The 19454-nt window shown below is 48.8% G+C and overlaps 1 protein-coding gene across 1 annotated transcript in view; it reads right to left on the bottom strand.

Moving 5' to 3' along the window:
- Positions 1-19245, bottom strand: part of LOC144487031 (CD209 antigen-like protein C) — a 48638-nt gene extending 29393 nt beyond the window's left edge. Inside the window, exons 1-4 of the mRNA XM_078205075.1 lie at positions 18848-19245; positions 17441-17512; positions 12749-12835; positions 10977-11096 (exon numbers count right to left, since the gene is read on the bottom strand). Coding sequence (XP_078061201.1) covers positions 10977-11096; positions 12749-12835; positions 17441-17512; positions 18848-18887 — 319 coding nt within the window. The 5' untranslated portion in view covers positions 18888-19245. The remainder of the gene's footprint in view (positions 1-10976; positions 11097-12748; positions 12836-17440; positions 17513-18847) is intronic.
- Positions 19246-19454: the final 209 nt, after the last annotated feature.

Below are 19454 nucleotides of genomic sequence, written 5' to 3'. Positions count from 1 at the left end.
AGTGAGGGGTGTGGGATATATTAGAGTGTTACAGTGAGGGGTGTGGGGTATATCAGAGTGTTACAGTGAGGGGTGTGGGATATATCAGAGAGTAACAGTGAGGGGTGTGGGATATATCAGAGTGTTACAGTGAGGGGTGTGGGATATATCAGAGTGTTACAGTGAGGGGTGTGGGATATATCAGAGTGTTACAGTGAGGGGTGTGGGGTATATCAGAGAGTAACAGTGAGAGGTGTGGGATATATCAGAGTGTGACAGTGAGGGGTGTGGGATGTATCAGAGTGTTACAGTGAGGGGTGTGGAGTATATCAGAGTGTTACAGTGAGGGGTGTGGGGTATATCAGAGTGTTACAGTGAGGGGTGTGGGATATATCAGAGTGTTACAGTGAGGGGTGTGGGGTATATCAGAGTGTTACATGAGGGGTGTGGGATATATCAGAGAGTAACAGTGAGGGGTGTGGGATATATCAGAGTGTTCCAGTTGGGGGTGTGGGATATATCAGAGTGTTACAGTGAGGGGTGTGGGATATATCAGAGTGTTACAGTGAGGGGTGTGGGATATATCAGAGTGTTACAGTGAGGGGTGTGGGTTATATCAGAGTGTTACAGTGAGGGGTGTGGGATATATCAGAGTGTTACAGTGAGGGGTGTGGGATATATCAGAGTGTTACAGTGCGGGGTGTGGGATATATCAGAGTGTCACAGTGAGGGGTGTGGGATATATCCGAGTGTTACAGTGAGGGGTGTGGGATATATCAGAGTGTTACAGAGAGGGGTGTGAGGTATATCAGAGTGTTACAGTGAGGGGTGTGGGGTATATCAGAGTGTTACAGTGAGGGGTGTGGGGTATATCAGAGTGTTACAGTGAGGGGTGTGGGGCATATCAGAGTTTTGCAGTGAGGGGTGTGGGGTATATCAGAGTGTTACAGTGAGGGGTGTGGGATATATCAGAGTGTTACAGTGAGGGGTGTGGGGTATATCAGAGTGTTACAGTGAGGGGTGTGGGATATATCAGAGTGTTACAGTGAGGGGTGTGGGATATATCAAAGTGTTACAGTGAGGGGTGTAGGATATATCAGAGTGTTACAGTGAGGGGTGTGGGATATATCAGAGTGTTACAGTGAGGTGTGAGGGATATATCAGAGTGTTACAGTGAGGGGTGTGGGATATATCAGAGTGTTACAGTGAGGGGTGTGGGATATATCAGAGTGTTACAGTGAGGGGTGTGGGGTATATCAGAGAGTAACAGTGAGGGGTGTGGGATATATCAGAGTGTGACAGTGAGGGGTGTGGGATGTATCAGAGTGTTACAGTGAGGGGTGTGGAGTATATCAGAGTGTTACAGTGAGGGGTGTGGGGTATATCAGAGTGTTACAGTGAGGGGTGTGGGATATATCAGAGTGTTAGAGTGAGGGGTGTGGGGTATATCAGAGTGTTACATGAGGGGTGTGGGATATATCAGAGAGTAACAGTGAGGGGTGTGGGATATATCAGAGTGTTACAGTGAGGGTGTGGGATATATCAGAGCGTTACAGTGAGGGGTGTGGGATATATCAGAGTGTTACAGTGAGGGGTGTGGGATATATCAGAGTGTTACAGTGAGGGGTGTGAGGTATATCAGAGTGTTACATTGAGGGGTGTGGGATATATCAGAGAGTAACAATGAGGGGTGTGGGATATATCAGAGAGTTACAGTGAGCGGTGTGGGGTATATCAGAGTGTTACAGTGAGGGGTGTGGGGTATATCAGAGTGTTACAGTGAGGGGTGTGGGGTATATCAGAGTGTTACAGTGAGGGGTGTGGGGTATATCAGAGTGTTACAGTGAGGGGTGTGGGATATATCAGAGTGTTACAGTGAGGGGTGTGGGATATATCAGAGTGTTACAGTGAGGGGTGTGGGGTATATCAGAGTTTTGCAGTGAGGGGTGTGGGGTATATCAGAGTGTTACAGTGAGGGATGTGGGATATATCAGAGTGTTACAGTGAGGGGTGTGGGATATATCAGAGTGTTACAGTGAGGGGTGTGGGATATATCAGAGTGTTACAGTGAGGGTGTGGGATATATCAGAGCGTTACAGTGAGGGGTGTGGGATATATCAGAGTGTTACAGTGAGGGGTGTGGGATATATCAGAGTGTTACAGTGAGGGTGTCGGATATATCAGAGTGTTACAGTGAGGGGTGTGAGGTATATCAGAGTGTTACATTGAGGGGTGTGGGATATATGAGAGAGTAACAATGAGGGGTGTGGGATATATCAGAGAGTTACAGTGAGCGGTGTGGGGTATATCAGAGTGTTACAGTGAGGGGTGTGGGGTATATCAGATTGTTACAGTGAGGATGTGGGATATATCAGAGTGTTACAGTGAGGGGTGTGGGATATATCAGAGTGTTACAGTGAGGGGTGTGGGATGTATCAGAGTGTTACAGTGAGGGGTGTGGGATATATCAGAGTGTTACAGTGAGGGGTGTGGGATATATCAGAGTGTTACAGTGAGGGGTGTGGGATATATCAGAGTGTTACAGTGAGGGGTGTGGGGTATATCAGAGTGTTACAGTGAGGGGTGTGGGATATATCAGAGTGTTACAGTGAGGGGTGTGGGGTATATCAGAGTGTTACAGTGAGGGGTGTGGGATATATCAGAGTGTTACAGTGAGGGGTGTGGGATATATCAGAGTGTTACAGTGAGGGGTGTGGGATATATCAGAGTGTTACAGTGAGGGCTGTGGGATATATCAGAGTGTTACAGTGAGGGGTGTGGGATATATCAGAGTGTGACAGTGAGGGGTGTGGGATATATCAGAGTGTTACAGTGAGGGGTGTGGAGTATATCAGAGTGTTACAGTGAGGGGTGTGGGGTATATCAGAGTGTTACAGTGAGGGGTGTGGGATATATCAGAGAGGAACAGTGAGGGGTGTGGGGTATATCAGAGTGTTACAGTGAGGTGTGTGGGGTATATCAGAGTGTTACAGTGAGGGGTGTGGGATATATTAGAGTGTTACAGTGAGGGGTGTGGGGTATATCAGAGTTTTGCAGTGAGGGGTGTGGGGTATATCAGAGTGTTACAGTGAGGGATGTGGGATATATCAGAGTGTTACAGTGAGGGGTGTGGAATATATCAGAGTGTTACAGTGAGGGGTGTGGGATATATCAGAGTGTTACAGTGAGGGTGTGGGATATATCAGAGCGTTACAGTGAGGGGTGTGGGATATATCAGAGTGTTACAGTGAGGGGTGTGGGATATATCAGAGTGTTACAGTGAGGGTGTCGGATATATCAGAGTGTTACAGTGAGGGGTGTGAGGTATATCAGAGTGTTACATTGAGGGGTGTGGGATATATGAGAGAGTAACAATGAGGGGTGTGGGATATATCAGAGAGTTACAGTGAGCGGTGTGGGGTATATCAGAGTGTTACAGTGAGGGGTGTGGGGTATATCAGATTGTTACAGTGAGGATGTGGGATATATCAGAGTGTTACAGTGAGGGGTGTGGGATATATCAGAGTGTTACAGTGAGGGGTGTGGGATGTATCAGAGTGTTACAGTGAGGGGTGTGGGATATATCAGAGTGTTACAGTGAGGGGTGTGGGATATATCAGAGTGTTACAGTGAGGGGTGTGGGATATATCAGAGTGTTACAGTGAGGGGTGTGGGGTATATCAGAGTGTTACAGTGAGGGGTGTGGGATATATCAGAGTGTTACAGTGAGGGGTGTGGGGTATATCAGAGTGTTACAGTGAGGGGTGTGGGATATATCAGAGTGTTACAGTGAGGGGTGTGGGATATATCAGAGTGTTACAGTGAGGGGTGTGGGATATATCAGAGTGTTACAGTGAGGGCTGTGGGATATATCAGAGTGTTACAGTGAGGGGTGTGGGATATATCAGAGTGTGACAGTGAGGGGTGTGGGATATATCAGAGTGTTACAGTGAGGGGTGTGGAGTATATCAGAGTGTTACAGTGAGGGGTGTGGGGTATATCAGAGTGTTACAGTGAGGGGTGTGGGATATATCAGAGAGGAACAGTGAGGGGTGTGGGGAATATCAGAGTGTTACAGTGAGGTGTGTGGGGTATATCAGAGTGTTACAGTGAGGGGTGTGGGATATATTAGAGTGTTACAGTGAGGGGTGTGGGGTATATCAGAGTGTTACAGTGAGGGGTGTGGGATATATCAGAGAGTAACAGTGAGGGGTGTGGGATATATCAGAGTGTTACAGTGAGGGGTGTGGGATATATCAGAGTGTTACAGTGAGGGGTGTGGGATGTATCAGAGTGTTACAGTGAGGGGTGTGGAGTATATCAGAGTGTTACAGTGAGGGGTGTGGGGTATATCAGAGTGTTACAGTGAGGGGTGTGGGATATATCAGAGTGTTACAGTGAGGGGTGTGGGGTATATCAGAGTGTTACATGAGGGGTGTGGGATATATCAGAGAGTAACAGTGAGGGGTGTGGGATATATCAGAGTGTTCCAGTTGGGGGTGTGGGATATATCAGAGTGTTACAGTGAGGGGTGTGGGATATATCAGAGTGTTACAGTGAGGGGTGTGGGATATATCAGAGTGTTACAGTGAGGGGTGTGGGTTATATCAGAGTGTTACAGTGAGGGGTGTGGGATATATCAGAGTGTTACAGTGATGGGTGTGGGATATATCAGAGTGTTACAGGGCGGGGTGTGGGATATATCAGAGTGTCACAGTGAGGGGTGTGGGATATATCCGAGTGTTACAGTGAGGGGTGTGGGATATATCAGGGTGTTACAGAGAGGGGTGTGAGGTATATCAGAGTGTTACAGTGAGGGGTGTGGGAGATATCAGAGTGTTACAGTGAGGGGTGTGGGATATATCAGAGTGTTACAGTGCGGGGTGTGGGATATATCAGAGTGTCACAGTGAGGGGTGTGGGATATATCCGAGTGTTACAGTGAGGGGTGTGGGATATATCAGAGTGTTACAGTGAGGGGTGTGTGATATATCAGAGTGTTACAGTGAGGGGTGTGGGTATATCAGAGTGTTACAGTGAGGGGTGTGGGATATATTAGAGTGTTACTGTGAGGGGTGTGGGGTATATCAGAGTGTTACAGTGAGGGGTGTGGGATATATCAGAGAGTAACAGTGAGGGGTGTGGGATATATCAGAGTGTTACAGTGAGGGGTGTGGGATATATCAGAGTGTTACAGTGAGGGGTGTGGGATATATCAGAGTGTTACAGTGAGGGGTGTGGGGTATATCAGAGAGTAACAGTGAGAGGTGTGGGATATATCAGAGTGTGACAGTGAGGGGTGTGGGATGTATCAGAGTGTTACAGTGAGGGGTGTGGAGTATATCAGAGTGTTACAGTGAGGGGTGTGGGGTATATCAGAGTGTTACAGTGAGGGGTGTGGGATATATCAGAGTGTTACAGTGAGGGGTGTGGGGTATATCAGAGTGTTACATGAGGGGTGTGGGATATATCAGAGAGTAACAGTGAGGGGTGTGGGATATATCAGAGTGTTCCAGTTGGGGGTGTGGGATATATCAGAGTGTTACAGTGAGGGGTGTGGGATATATCAGAGTGTTACAGTGAGGGGTGTGGGATATATCAGAGTGTTACAGTGAGGGGTGTGGGTTATATCAGAGTGTTACAGTGAGGGGTGTGGGATATATCAGAGTGTTACAGTGAGGGGTGTGGGATATATCAGAGTGTTACAGTGCGGGGTGTGGGATATATCAGAGTGTCACAGTGAGGGGTGTGGGATATATCCGAGTGTTACAGTGAGGGGTGTGGGATATATCAGAGTGTTACAGAGAGGGGTGTGAGGTATATCAGAGTGTTACAGTGAGGGGTGTGGGGTATATCAGAGTGTTACAGTGAGGGGTGTGGGGTATATCAGAGTGTTACAGTGAGGGGTGTGGGGCATATCAGAGAGATACAGTGAGCGGTGTGGGGTATATCAGAGTGTTACAGTGAGGGGAGTGGGGTATATCAGATTGTTACAGTGAGGAGTGTGGGATATATCAGAGTGTTACAGTGAGGGGTGTGGGATATATCAGAGTGTTACAGTGAGGGGTGAGGGATATATCAGAGTGTTACAGTGAGGGGTGTGGGATGTATCAGAGTGTTACAGTGAGGGGTGTGGGATATATCAGAGTGTTACAGTGAGGGGTGTGGGATATATCAGAGTGTTACAGTGAGGGGTGTGGGATATCTCAGAGTGTTACAGAGAGGGGTGTGAGGTATATCAGAGTGTTACAGTGAGGGGTGTGGGGTATATCAGAGTGTTACAGTGAGGGGTGTGGGGTATATCAGAGTGTTACAGTGAGGGGTGTGGGGCATATCAGAGCTTTGCAGTGAGGGGTGTGGGGTATATCAGAGTGTTACAGTGAGGGGTGTGGGATATATCAGAGTGTTACAGTGAGGGGTGTGGGGTATATCAGAGTGTTACAGTGAGGGGTGTGGGATATATCAGAGTGTTACAGTGAGGGGTGTGGGACATATCAGAGTGTTACAGTGAGGGGTGTGGGATATATCAAAGTGTTACAGTGAGGGGTGTAGGATATATCAGAGTGTTACAGTGAGGGGTGTGGGATATATCAGAGTGTTACAGTGAGGGGTGTGGGGTATATCAGAGTGTTACAGTGAGGGGTGTGGGGTATATCAGAGTTTTGCAGTGAGGGGTGTGGGGTATATCAGAGTGTTACAGTGAGGGGTGTGGGATATATCAGAGTGTTACAGTGAGGGGTGTGGGATATATCAGAGTGTTACAGTGAGGGGTGTAGGATATATCAGAGTGTTACAGTGAGGTGTGTGGGATATATCAGAGTGTTACAGTGAGGGCTGTGGGATATATCAGAGTGTTACAGTGATGGGTGTGAATATATCAGAGTGTTACAGTGAGGGGTGTGGGGTATATCAGAGTGTTACAGTGAGGGGTGTGGGGAATATCAGTGTGTTACAGTGAGGGGTGTGGGATATATCAGAGTGTTACAGTGAGGGGTGTGGGATATATCAGAGTGTTACAGTGAGGGGTGTGGGATATATCAGAGTGTTACAGTGAGGGTGTGGGATATATCAGAGCGTTACAGTGAGGGGTGTGGGATATATCAGAGTGTTACAGTGAGGGGTGTGGGATATATCAGAGTGTTACATTGAGGGGTGTGAGGTATATCAGAGTGTTACATTGAGGGGTGTGGGATATATCAGAGAGTAACAATGAGGGGTGTGGGATATATCAGAGAGTTACAGTGAGCGGTGTGGGGTATATCAGAGTGTTACAGTGAGGGGTGTGGGGTATATCAGAGTGTTACAGTGAGGGGTGTGGGGTATATCAGAGTGTTACAGTGAGGGGTGTGGGGTATATCAGAGTGTTACAGTGAGGGGTGTGGGATATATCAGAGTGTTACAGTGAGGGGTGTGGGATATATCAGAGTGTTACAGTGAGGGGTGTGGGTTATATCAGAGTTTTGCAGTGAGGGGTGTGGGGTATATCAGAGTGTTACAGTGAGGGATGTGGGATATATCAGAGTGTTACAGTGAGGGGTGTGGGATATATCAGAGTGTTACAGTGAGGGGTGTGGGATATCTCAGAGTGTTACAGTGAGGGGTGTGGGATATATCAGAGTGTTACAGTGAGGGTGTGGGATATATCAGAGCGTTACAGTGAGGGGTGTGGGATATATCAGAGTGTTACAGTGAGGGGTGTGGGATATATCAGAGTGTTACAGTGAGGGTGTCGGATATATCAGAGTGTTACAGTGAGGGGTGTGAGGTATATCAGAGTGTTACATTGAGGGGTGTGGGATATATGAGAGAGTAACAATGAGGGGTGTGGGATATATCAGAGAGTTACAGTGAGCGGTGTGGGGTATATCAGAGTGTTACAGTGAGGGGAGTGGGGTATATCAGATTGTTACAGTGAGGAGTGTGGGATATATCAGAGTGTTACAGTGAGGGGTGTGGGATATATCAGAGTGTTACAGTGAGGGGTGTGGGATATATCAGAGTGTTACAGTGAGGGGTGTGGGATGTATCAGAGTGTTACAGTGAGGGGTGTGGGATATATCAGAGTGTTACAGTGAGGGGTGTGGGATATATCAGAGTGTTACAGTGAGGGGTGTGGGATATCTCAGAGTGTTACAGAGAGGGGTGTGAGGTATATCAGAGTGTTACAGTGAGGGGTGTGGGGTATATCAGAGTGTTACAGTGAGGGGTGTGGGGTATATCAGAGTGTTACAGTGAGGGGTGTGGGGCATATCAGAGCTTTGCAGTGAGGGGTGTGGGGTATATCAGAGTGTTACAGTGAGGGGTGTGGGATATATCAGAGTGTTACAGTGAGGGGTGTGGGGTATATCAGAGTGTTACAGTGAGGGGTGTGGGATATATCAGAGTGTTACAGTGAGGGGTGTGGGACATATCAGAGTGTTACAGTGAGGGGTGTGGGATATATCAAAGTGTTACAGTGAGGGGTGTGGGATATATCAGAGTGTTACAGTGAGGGGTGTGGGATATATCAGAGTGTTACAGTGAGGGGTGTGGGGTATATCAGAGTGTTACAGTGAGGGGTGTGGGGTATATCAGAGTTTTGCAGTGAGGGGTGTGGGGTATATCAGAGTGTTACAGTGAGGGGTGTGGGATATATCAGAGTGTTACAGTGAGGGGTGTGGGATATATCAGAGTGTTACAGTGAGGGGTGTAGGATATATCAGAGTGTTACAGTGAGGTGTGTGGGATATATCAGAGTGTTACAGTGAGGGGTGTGGGATATATCAGAGTGTTACAGTGATGGGTGTGAATATATCAGAGTGTTACAGTGAGGGGTGTGGGGTATATCAGAGTGTTACAGTGAGGGGTGTGGGGAATATCAGTGTGTTACAGTGAGGGGTGTGGGATATATCAGAGTGTTACAGTGAGGGGTGTGGGATATATCAGAGTGTTACAGTGAGGGGTGTGGGATATATCAGAGTGTTACAGTGAGGGTGTGGGATATATCAGAGCGTTACAGTGAGGGGTGTGGGATATATCAGAGTGTTACAGTGAGGGGTGTGGGATATATCAGAGTGTTACAGTGAGGGGTGTGAGGTATATCAGAGTGTTACATTGAGGGGTGTGGGATATATCAGAGAGTAACAATGAGGGGTGTGGGATATATCAGAGAGTTACAGTGAGCGGTGTGGGGTATATCAGAGTGTTACAGTGAGGGGTGTGGGGTATATCAGAGTGTTACAGTGAGGGGTGTGGGGTATATCAGAGTGTTACAGTGAGGGGTGTGGGGTATATCAGAGTGTTACAGTGAGGGGTGTGGGATATATCAGAGTGTTACAGTGAGGGGTGTGGGATATATCAGAGTGTTACAGTGAGGGGTGTGGGGTATATCAGAGTTTTGCAGTGAGGGGTGTGGGGTATATCAGGGTGTTACAGTGAGGGATGTGGGATATATCAGAGTGTTACAGTGAGGGGTGTGGGATATATCAGAGTGTTACAGTGAGGGGTGTGGGATATCTCAGAGTGTTACAGTGAGGGGTGTGGGATATATCAGAGTGTTACAGTGAGGGTGTGGGATATATCAGAGCGTTACAGTGAGGGGTGTGGGATATATCAGAGTGTTACAGTGAGGGGTGTGGGATATATCAGAGTGTTACAGTGAGGGTGTCGGATATATCAGAGTGTTACAGTGAGGGGTGTGAGGTATATCAGAGTGTTACATTGAGGGGTGTGGGATATATGAGAGAGTAACAATGAGGGGTGTGGGGTATATCAGATTGTTACAGTGAGGAGTGTGGGATATATCAGAGTGTTACAGTGAGGGGTGTGGGATATATCAGAGTGTTACAGTGAGGGGTGTGGGATATATCAGAGTGTTACAGTGAGGGGTGTGGGATGTATCAGAGTGTTACAGTGAGGGGTGTGGGATATATCAGAGTGTTACAGTGAGGGGTGTGGGATATATCAGAGTGTTACAGTGAGGGGTGTGGGATATCTCAGAGTGTTACAGTGAGGGGTGTGGGATATATCAGAGTGTTACAGTGAGGGTGTGGGATATATCAGAGCGTTACAGTGAGGGGTGTGGGATATATCAGAGTGTTACAGTGAGGGGTGTGGGATATATCAGAGTGTTACAGTGAGGGTGTCGGATATATCAGAGTGTTACAGTGAGGGGTGTGAGGTATATCAGAGTGTTACATTGAGGGGTGTGGGATATATGAGAGAGTAACAATGAGGGGTGTGGGATATATCAGAGAGTTACAGTGAGCGGTGCGGGGTATATCAGAGTGTTACAGTGAGGGGTGTGGGGTATATCAGATTGTTACAGTGAGGAGTGTGGGATATATCAGAGTGTTACAGTGAGGGGTGTGGGATATATCAGAGTGTTACAGTGAGGGGTGTGGGATGTATCAGAGTGTTACAGTGAGGGGTGTGGGATATATCAGAGTGTTACAGTGTGGGGTGTGGGATATATCAGAGTGTTCCAGTGAGGGGTGTGGGATATATCAGAGTGTTACAGTGAGGGGTGTGGGATATATCAGAGTGTTACAGTGCGGGGTGTGGGATATATCAGAGTGTTACAGTGAGGGGTGTGGGGTATATCAGAGTGTTACAGTGAGGGGTGTGGGATATATCAGAGTGTTACAGTGAGGGGTGTGGGGTATATCAGAGTGTTACAGTGAGGGGTGTGGGGTATATCAGAGTGTTACAGTGAGGGGTGTGGGATATATCAGAGTGTTCCAGTGAGGGGTGTGGGATATATCAGAGTGTTACAGTGAGGGGTGTGGGATATATCAGAGTGTTACAGTGAGGGGTGTGGGATATATCAGAGTGTTACAGTGAGGGGTGTGGGATATATCAGAGTGTTACAGTGAGGGGTGTGGGATATATCAGAGTGTTACAGTGAGGGGTGTGGGATATATCAGAGTGTTACAGTGAGGGGTGTGGGATATATCAGAGTGTTACAGTGAGGGGTGTGGGATATATCAGAGTGTTCCAGGATATTATTTATCAATGTACCATATATGGTTAATCCGAAGATTATTGCGAAAAGCGATAATATGATGAGGAGTGCGACCAGTCCGAGACATCTGGATTTTTTTGAGTTGGTTCCTCCAGCTGTTTCCTGTTGTCCTTGATCTGGAACAGAGAAGTTGAGAAGGTCGGGAACCTTGTGTAACGTTACGGGACTGGCGATGGTGACATTTTCCCATCGCCCAGAGAGATAAACAACACACCTCACCCGATTGTAGGGACAGGAGGAGGTTACAGAGATAGGGAGGGGGTGTAGAGGCTGGAGGAGGTTACAGAGATAGGGAGGGGTATAGGGACAGGAGGAGGTTACAGAGTTAGGGAGGGGTATAGGGACAGGAGGAGGTTACAGAAATAGGGAGGGGTATAGGGACAGGAGGAAGTTACAGAGATATGGAAGGGTGTCGGGGGCTGGAGGAGGTTACAGAGATAGGGAGAGGTGTAGGGGGCTGGAGGAGGTTACAGAGATAGGGAGGGGTGTAGGGGCTGGAGGAGGTTACAGAGATAGGGAGGGGTGTAGGGGGCTGGAGGAGGTTACAGAGATAGGGAGGGGTGTAGGGGCTGGAGGAGGTTACAGAGATGGGGAGGGGGTGTATGGGGTTGGAGGGGGTTACAGAGATAGGGAGGGGTGTAGGGGCTGGAGGAGGTTACAGAGATAGGGAGGGGTGTAGGGGCTGGAGGAGGTTACAGAGATGGGGAGGGGGTGTATGGGGTTGGAGGGGGTTACAGAGATAGGGAGGGATGTAGGGACTGGAGGAGGTTACAGAGATAGGGAGGGGGTGTAGGGGCTGGAGGAGCTTACAGAGATAGGGAGGGGGTGTAGGGGCTGGAGGAGGTTACAGAGATAGGGAGCGGGTGTAGGCGGCTGGAGGAGGTTACAGAGATAGGGAGGGATGTAGGGGGCCGGAGAACGTTACAGAGATAGGGAGGGGGTGCAGGGACTGCAGGAGGTTACAGCGATAGATCGGGGTGTCTGAGGCTGGAGGAGGTTACAGAGATAGGGAGCCGGTGTCGGGGCTGGAGGAGGTTACAGAGATCGTGACGGGGTGTAGGGTCTGGAAGAGGTTACAGAGTTAGGGACGGGGTGTGGGGACTGGAGGAGTTTACAGAGATCGGGACGGGGTGTAGGGTCTGGAAGAGGTTACAGAGTTCGGGACGGGGTGTAGGGACTGGAGGAGTTTACAGAGATCGGGACGGGGTGTAGGGTCTGGAAGAGGTTACAGAGTTAGGGACGGGGTGTAGGGACTGGAGGAGTTTCCAGAGATAAGGAGATTATCAATGAGATATTGTCCAATCTTATGAATTTCGGAAGTTTAAAGTTTATCCATCAGTGCCACAAGTAGGCTGACATTAACACTGCAATGAAGTTGCTGTGAGAATCCCCCAGTCGCCCACACTCCGGCGCCTGTTCGGGTAACACAGAGGGAGAATTTAGCACGGCCCAATGCACCCGAACCAGCACGTCTTTCAGACTGTGGGAGGGAACCGGAGCACCCGGAGGAAACCCACGCAGACACGGGGAGAATGTGCAGACTCCGCACAGACAGTGACCCGAGCCGGGAATCGAAGCCGGCTCCCTGGCGCTGTGAGGCAGCAGTGCGAACCCACTGTGCCACCCTGCTGCCCGTGCCAGGTTTTGGGGGGATGTGGGTTATCTCTCTGTCACCCTCAGCACGGGTGTCAGAGTGAATCCCCCCTTCCCCCGCCCCCCCCCGGAACGCCCTGAACCACCGTGACCTCTGACCCCAAGTGTGACTGACCTTTGCCCGGGGTGGCCTCTGACCCTGGGTTCCGTTGGGCGCTCTGCGATCTGACTGCGATTTGAGCGTAAGTTGTCTCCGGTTCGGCTGCGAGAGACGGAGGGAGAGAGAGCGTGAGACGGTGCGAGGGACGCGAAGGGTCTCTGGGAAGTACGGGTGACGGAGGGTGACCCAGAGGACAACAACACAGCCTTGACGCACACACACCCCCTGAGCATCAGCCCCACACACACACACACACTGAGACGTAACCGCAACGTAACCCGGTGCATCGTAAACCCTTCCTTCCCCAGCAACGCACACTGAGCACGGAACTGCCTCTTAGTAAAGACCTAACTCTCCCCGACACCCAGTCTAACATATAACAAGTAGATCTGGAGACTGAGCTGGAACCAGCATGGATTCATGAGGGGAAAGTCGTGCTTGACGAACATGTTGGATTTTTATGAAGATGTGACGAGGGCGGTTGATGGAGGAGAACCGGTGGATGCGGTGTTTTTGGATTTCCAAAAGGCGTTTGATAAGGTGCCCCATAAAAGGCTGCTGAAGAAGATGAGGGCACACGGAGTTGGGGGTAGGGTGTTAGCGTGGATTGGGGATTGGCTATCCGACAGGAAGCAGAGAGTCGGAATAAATGGGTGTTTTTCCGGTTGGAGGAAGGTAACTAGTGGCGTGCCGGAGGGATCGGTACTCGGGCCGCAACTGTTTACCATTTATATAGATGATCTGGAGGAGGGGACGGAGTGTAGGGTAACGAAGTTTGCAGACGACACAAAGATAAGTGGAAAAGTGAATCGTGTGGAGGACGGAGAAGATCTGCAGAGAGATTTGGTCAGGCTGAGTGAGTGGGCGAGGATATGGCAAATGGAGTATAACGTTGATAAATGCGAGGTGATACACTTTGGAGGAAATAATAACAAATGGGATTACTATCTCAATGGAAACAAATTAAAACATGCTACCGTGCAAAGGGACCTGGGGGGTCCTTGTGCATGAGACGCAAAAGCCCAGTCTGCAGGTACAACAGGTGATCAAGAAGGCAAATGGGATGTTGGCCTATATCGCGAGGGGGATAGAATATAAAAGCAGGGATGTCTTGCTGCATCTGTCCAGGGCATTGGTGAGGCCGCAGCTGGAATACTGTGTGCAGTATTGGTCCCCTTATTTGCGGAAGGATATATTGGCCTTGGAGGGAGTGCAGAGAAGGTTCACCAGGTTGATACCGGAGATGAGGGGTTTGGATTATGAGGAGAGGCTGAGGAGATTGGGTTTGTACTCGTTGGAGTTTAGAAGGATGAGGGGGGATCTTATGGAGACTTATAAGATAATGCGGGGGCTGGATAGGGTGGAGGCGGAGAGATTCTTTCCACTTAGTAAGGAAGTTAAAACTAGAGGACACAGCCTCAAAATAAAGGGGGGGTCGGTTTAGGACAGAGTTGAGGAGGAACTTCTTCTCCCAGAGGGTGGTGAATCTCTGGAATTCTCTGCCAACTGAAGTGGTGGAGGCTACCTCGCTGAATATGTTTAAAGCGCGGATGGATGGATTCCTGATCGGTAAGGGAATTAAGGGTTATGGGGATCAGGCGGGTAAGTGGTACTGATCCACGTCAGATCAGCCATGATCTTATTGAATGGCGGGGCAGGCTCGAGGGGCCAGATGGCCTACTCCTGCTCCTATTTCTTATGTTCTTATGTCGCTACGATGCAAATTTGAGGAGAGTAATTTTAAATTGGTGTGTTTAATATTGTAAAACAGTCAGGGGACGGGGGAGCATTGCAATGTCATAGAGTCATAGAGGTTTACAGCATGGAGACAGGCCCTTTGGCCCAACTTCTCCATGCCGTCCCTTTTTTTTAAACCCCCCAGCTAGTCCCAGTTGCCCGCATTTGACCCATATCCCTCTCTACCCATCTGACCCGTGTAAATGTCTAAACGCTTTTTAAAAAACAAAATTCTACCCACCTCTACTACTACCTCTGGCAGCTTGTTCCAGACACTCACCACCCTCTGTGTAAAAAAATTGCCCCTCTGGACCCTTTTGTATCTCTCCCCTCTCACCTTAAACCTATGCCCTCTAGTTTGAGACTCCCCTACCTTTGGGAAAAGATATTGACGATCTAGCTGATCTCTGCCCCTCATTATTTTATAGACCTCTATAAGATCACCCCTCAGCCTCCTACGCTCCAGAGAAAAAAGTCCCAGTCTATTCAGCCTCTCCTTATAACCCAAACCATCCAAAAGATGTGCGGGTTAGGTTGATTGGCCATGCTAAAAATTGCCCCTTAGTGTCCTGGGATGCGTAGATTAGAGGGATTAGTGGGTAAAATATGTAGGGATATGGGGGTAGGGCCTGGGTGGGATTGTGGTCGGTGCAGACTCGATGGGCCGAATGGCCTCTTTCTGTACTGTAGGGTTTCTATGATTTCTATGAAGTCCCGGTCGCATCCTCGTAAAATTTGCTGCACGCCTTCTAGTTTAATAATATCCTTTCGATAATAGGGTGACCAGAATTGCACACAGTATTCCAAGTGTGGCCTTACCAATGTCTTGTACAACTTCAACAAGACGTCCCAACTCCAGTATTCAATGTTCTGACCGATGAAACCAAGCGTGCCGAATGCCTTCTTCACCACTCTGTCCACCTGTGACTCCACTTTCAAGGAGCTATGAACCTGTATCCCTCGATCACTTTGTTCTATAACTCTCCCCAACGCCCAACCATTAACTGAGTAAGTCCTGCCCTGGTTCGATCGACCAAAATGCATCACCTCACATTTATCGAAATTAAACTCCATCTGCCATTCGTCAGCCCACTGGCCCAATTGATCAAGATCCCATTACAATCCGAGATAACCTTCTTCACTGTCCACTATGCTACCACTCTTGGTGTCATCTGCTAATTTACTAACCATGCCTATTGAAACCTACTAAATGTCCCTTTAAAAGGTGGTTCTTTTTTAATGCTGAGAGATTGAAATAAATGCAAGTACACAGAGAGCCCAAACTGAAACATTCGTATCGAAGGCCAAGCAGCAGTGTTACCAAGACAACAAAGAACAAAGAACAGTACAGCACAGGAAACAGGCCCTTCGGCCCTCCAAGCCTGTGCCGCTCCTTGGTCCAACTAGACCAATCGTTTGTATCCCTCCATTCCCAGGCTGCTCATGTGACTATCCAGGTAAGTCTTAAACGATGTCAGCGTGCCTGCCTCCACCACCCTACTTGGCAGCGCATTCCAGGCCCCCACCACCCTCTGTGTAAAAAACATCTCTCTAATATCTGAGTTATACCTCGCCCCTCTCACCTTGAGCCCATGACCCCTCGTGATCGTCACCTCCGACCTGGGAAAAAGCTTCCCACTGTTCACCCTATCTATACCCTTCATAATCTTGTACACCTCTATTAGATCTCCCCTCATTCTCCGTCTTTCCAAGGAGAACAACCCCAGTCTACCCAATCTTTCCTCATAGCTAAGACCCTCCATACCAGGCAACATCCTGGTAAACCTTCTCTGCACTCTCTCTAACACCTCCACGTCCTTCTGGTAGTGCGGCGACCAGAACTGGACGCAGTACTCCAAATGTGGCCTAACCAGCGTTCTATACAGCTGCATCATCAGACTCCAGCTTTTATACTCTATACCCCGTCCTATAAAGGCAAGCATACCATATGCCTTCTTCACCACCTTCTCCACCTGTGTTGCCACCTTCAAGGATTCGTGGACTTGCACACCTCGGTCCCTCTGTGTTTCTATACTCCTGATGACTCTGCCATTTATTGTATAGCTCCTCCCGACATTATTTCTTCCAAAATGCATCACTTCGCATTTATCCGGATGAAACTCCATCTGCCACCTCTCCGCCCAATTTTCCAGCCTATCTATATCCTGCTGTATTGCCCGACAATGCTCTTCGCTCTCCGCAAGTCCAGCCATCTTCGTGTCATCCGCAAACTTGCTGATTACACCAGTTACACCTTCTTCCAAATCATTTATATATATCACAAATAGCAGAGGTCCCAGTACAGAGCCCTGCGGAACACCACTGGTCACAGACCTCCAGCCGGAAAAAGACCCTTCGACCACTACCCTCTGTCTCCTATGGCCAAGCCAGTTCTCCACCCATCTAGCCACTTCTCCTTGTATCCCATGAGCCTTAACCTTCTTAACCAACCTGCCATGTGGGACTTTGTCAAATGCCTTACTGAAACAGGCTTTTGAATTCGGCCAATCTGTTTGAATCAGGCACTTCGACACCAAGAACCTTTTAAATTTAAATCGGATGGTTTTGACCACCAATAGGACCAATGCGATTGTGGGAAATATTGATGTGTCAACAGGGGTTTAAGAGAAGGGGGACAGTGGGACAAAAAGGAGAAAGCAACTGCCACCTCCCCGCAGCTCACAACTCTTATCTCAAAGCATCATCTGGACAGCAAAGGGGCCAAAGAAGAACTTCCAGGCAGAAGAATCAACATGGAAGGCCCGGAATATTCCGGAAGGATACAAAACCTGGTTGTAATTTAGAGAGTGACTGAATTTGATTTTTTTGTTAATGAGTGGGAATTGTATTTATTGGAACTGGACAGGGAAATGTAAGTATCAGGATAGAACCTATAGCATCACAGACAACGCAATTGAGATGTGACTGATGTGTAACAGGTGTGAGACACACACGATGTCCGTAACTGACCTCTTGTGCGGATCGTGGAGTTCTGAGAGGCTGCAGCAAAATTCAGCTCCGAATACGTCAACTCAGAATCATCTAGAACAATTCAACAGGAACCAAATATGTGAGTGTTAGATACAGAGTAAATTCCCTCCACACTGCCCCCCATCAAACACTCCCAGGAAAGGTGCAGCACGGGGTTCGATACAGAGTAAAGCTCCCTCTACACTGTCCCCCCATCAAACACTCCCAGGACAGGTACAGCACGGGGTTAGACACAGAGTAAAGCTCCCTCTCCACTGTCCCCATCAAACACTCCCAGGACAGGTACAGCACGGGGTTAGATACAGAGTAAAGCTCCCTCGACACTGTCCCCCATCAAACACTCCCAGGACAGGTACAGCATGGGGTTAGATACAGAGTAAAGCTCCCTCTACACTGTCCCCCCATCAAACACTCCCAGGACAGGTACAGCACGGGGTTAGATACAGAGTAAATTCCCTCCACACTGCCCCCCATCAAACACTCCCAGGAAAGGTGCAGCACGGGGTTAGATACAGAGTAAAGCTCCCTCTACACTGTCCCCCATCAAACATTCGCAGGACAGATACAGCACGGGGTTAGATACAGAGTAAAGCTCCCTCTACACTGTCCCCCATCAAACACTCCCAGGACAGGTACAGCACGGGGTTAGATACAGAGAAAAGCTCCCTCTACACTGTCCCCATCAAACACTCCCAGGACAGGTACAGCACGGGGTTAGATACAGAGTAAAGCTCCCTCTACACTGTCGCCCATCAAACACTCCCAGGACAGGTACAGCACGGGGTTAGATACAGAGTAAAGCTCCCTCTACACTGTCCCCCATCAAACACTCCCAGGACAGGGTACAGCACGGGGTTAGATACAGAGTAAAGCTCCCTCTGCACTGTCCCCCATCAAACACTCCCAGGACAGGTACAGCACGGGGTTAGATACAGAGTAAAGCTCCCTCTACATTGTCCCCATCAAACACTCCCAGGACAGGTACAGCACGGGGTTAGATACAGAGTAAAGCTCCCTCTGCACTGTCCTCCATCAAACACTCCCAGGACAGGTACAGCACGGGGTTAGATACAGAGTAAAGCTCCCTCTACACTGTCCCCCATCAAACACTCCCAGGACAGGTACAGCACGGGGTTAGATACAGAGTAAAGCTCCCTCTGCACTGTCCCCCATCAAACACTCCCAGGACAGGTACAGCACGGGGTTAGATACAGAGTAAAGCTCCCTCTACACTGTCCCCCATCAAACACTCCCAGGATAGGTACAGCTTCTCTCTCTCTTTCTGTCTCTCTCTCTCCCTCTCTGTCTCTCTGTCTCTCTATCTCTCTCTGTCTCTGTCTCTCTCCCTGTCTCTGTCTCTCTCTCTCTATTAAAAGTTTCTCTTACCTGCACTGGGTGCTGTTTTGTTGTTTTTGTTGTTTCTCATGTTGATGAAGTTACTTTTCCGCTCCCTGGTTTGTGTCCAATGGTCTATCTCTCTCTGCCTCTCTTTGTCTCTCTCTCTCTCTCTCTCTCTCTGTCCCTCTCTCTCTGTGTCTCTGTCTCTGTCTCTCTGGCTCTCTCTCTGTCTCTCTCTCTCTCTGTCTCTCTATCTCTGTCTCACTCTCTCTCTCTGTCTCTCTCTGTCTGTCTCTCTCTCTCTCTGTCTCACTCTCTCTGTCTCTCTCCCTCTCTCTCTGTCTCTCTCTCTCTCTGTCTCTCTCTCTGTCTCTCTCTCTCTCTCTCTGTCCCTCTCTCTCTCTCTCTCTCTGTCTCTCTCTCTCTCTCTCTCTCTGTCTCTCTCTCTCTCTGTTCTGCTCCTGTCTAATTTTCTCGCTCTCTGATGTGTCTCAGTCTTTCCACAATTTTGCTTATTTTATCTAAACTTCCTCCAAACTCTTTGTGACGGTTTGTTCCTTTCGCAATGCCCCTTCCCCTGAGATCAGTGTGAGAGACTGGTTGTCCTGACTCCCCGGGCACCAATCTCTCAGTCTCAATCTCTCTCTCTCTCTCT

The sequence above is a fragment of the Mustelus asterias genome, unplaced genomic scaffold, assembly GCF_964213995.1.
Source record: "Mustelus asterias unplaced genomic scaffold, sMusAst1.hap1.1 HAP1_SCAFFOLD_555, whole genome shotgun sequence".
Taxonomy (NCBI): domain Eukaryota; kingdom Metazoa; phylum Chordata; class Chondrichthyes; order Carcharhiniformes; family Triakidae; genus Mustelus; species Mustelus asterias.
The sequence above is the reverse complement of the archived record's forward strand: the minus strand, read 5'-3'. Positions and strand labels throughout refer to the sequence as shown.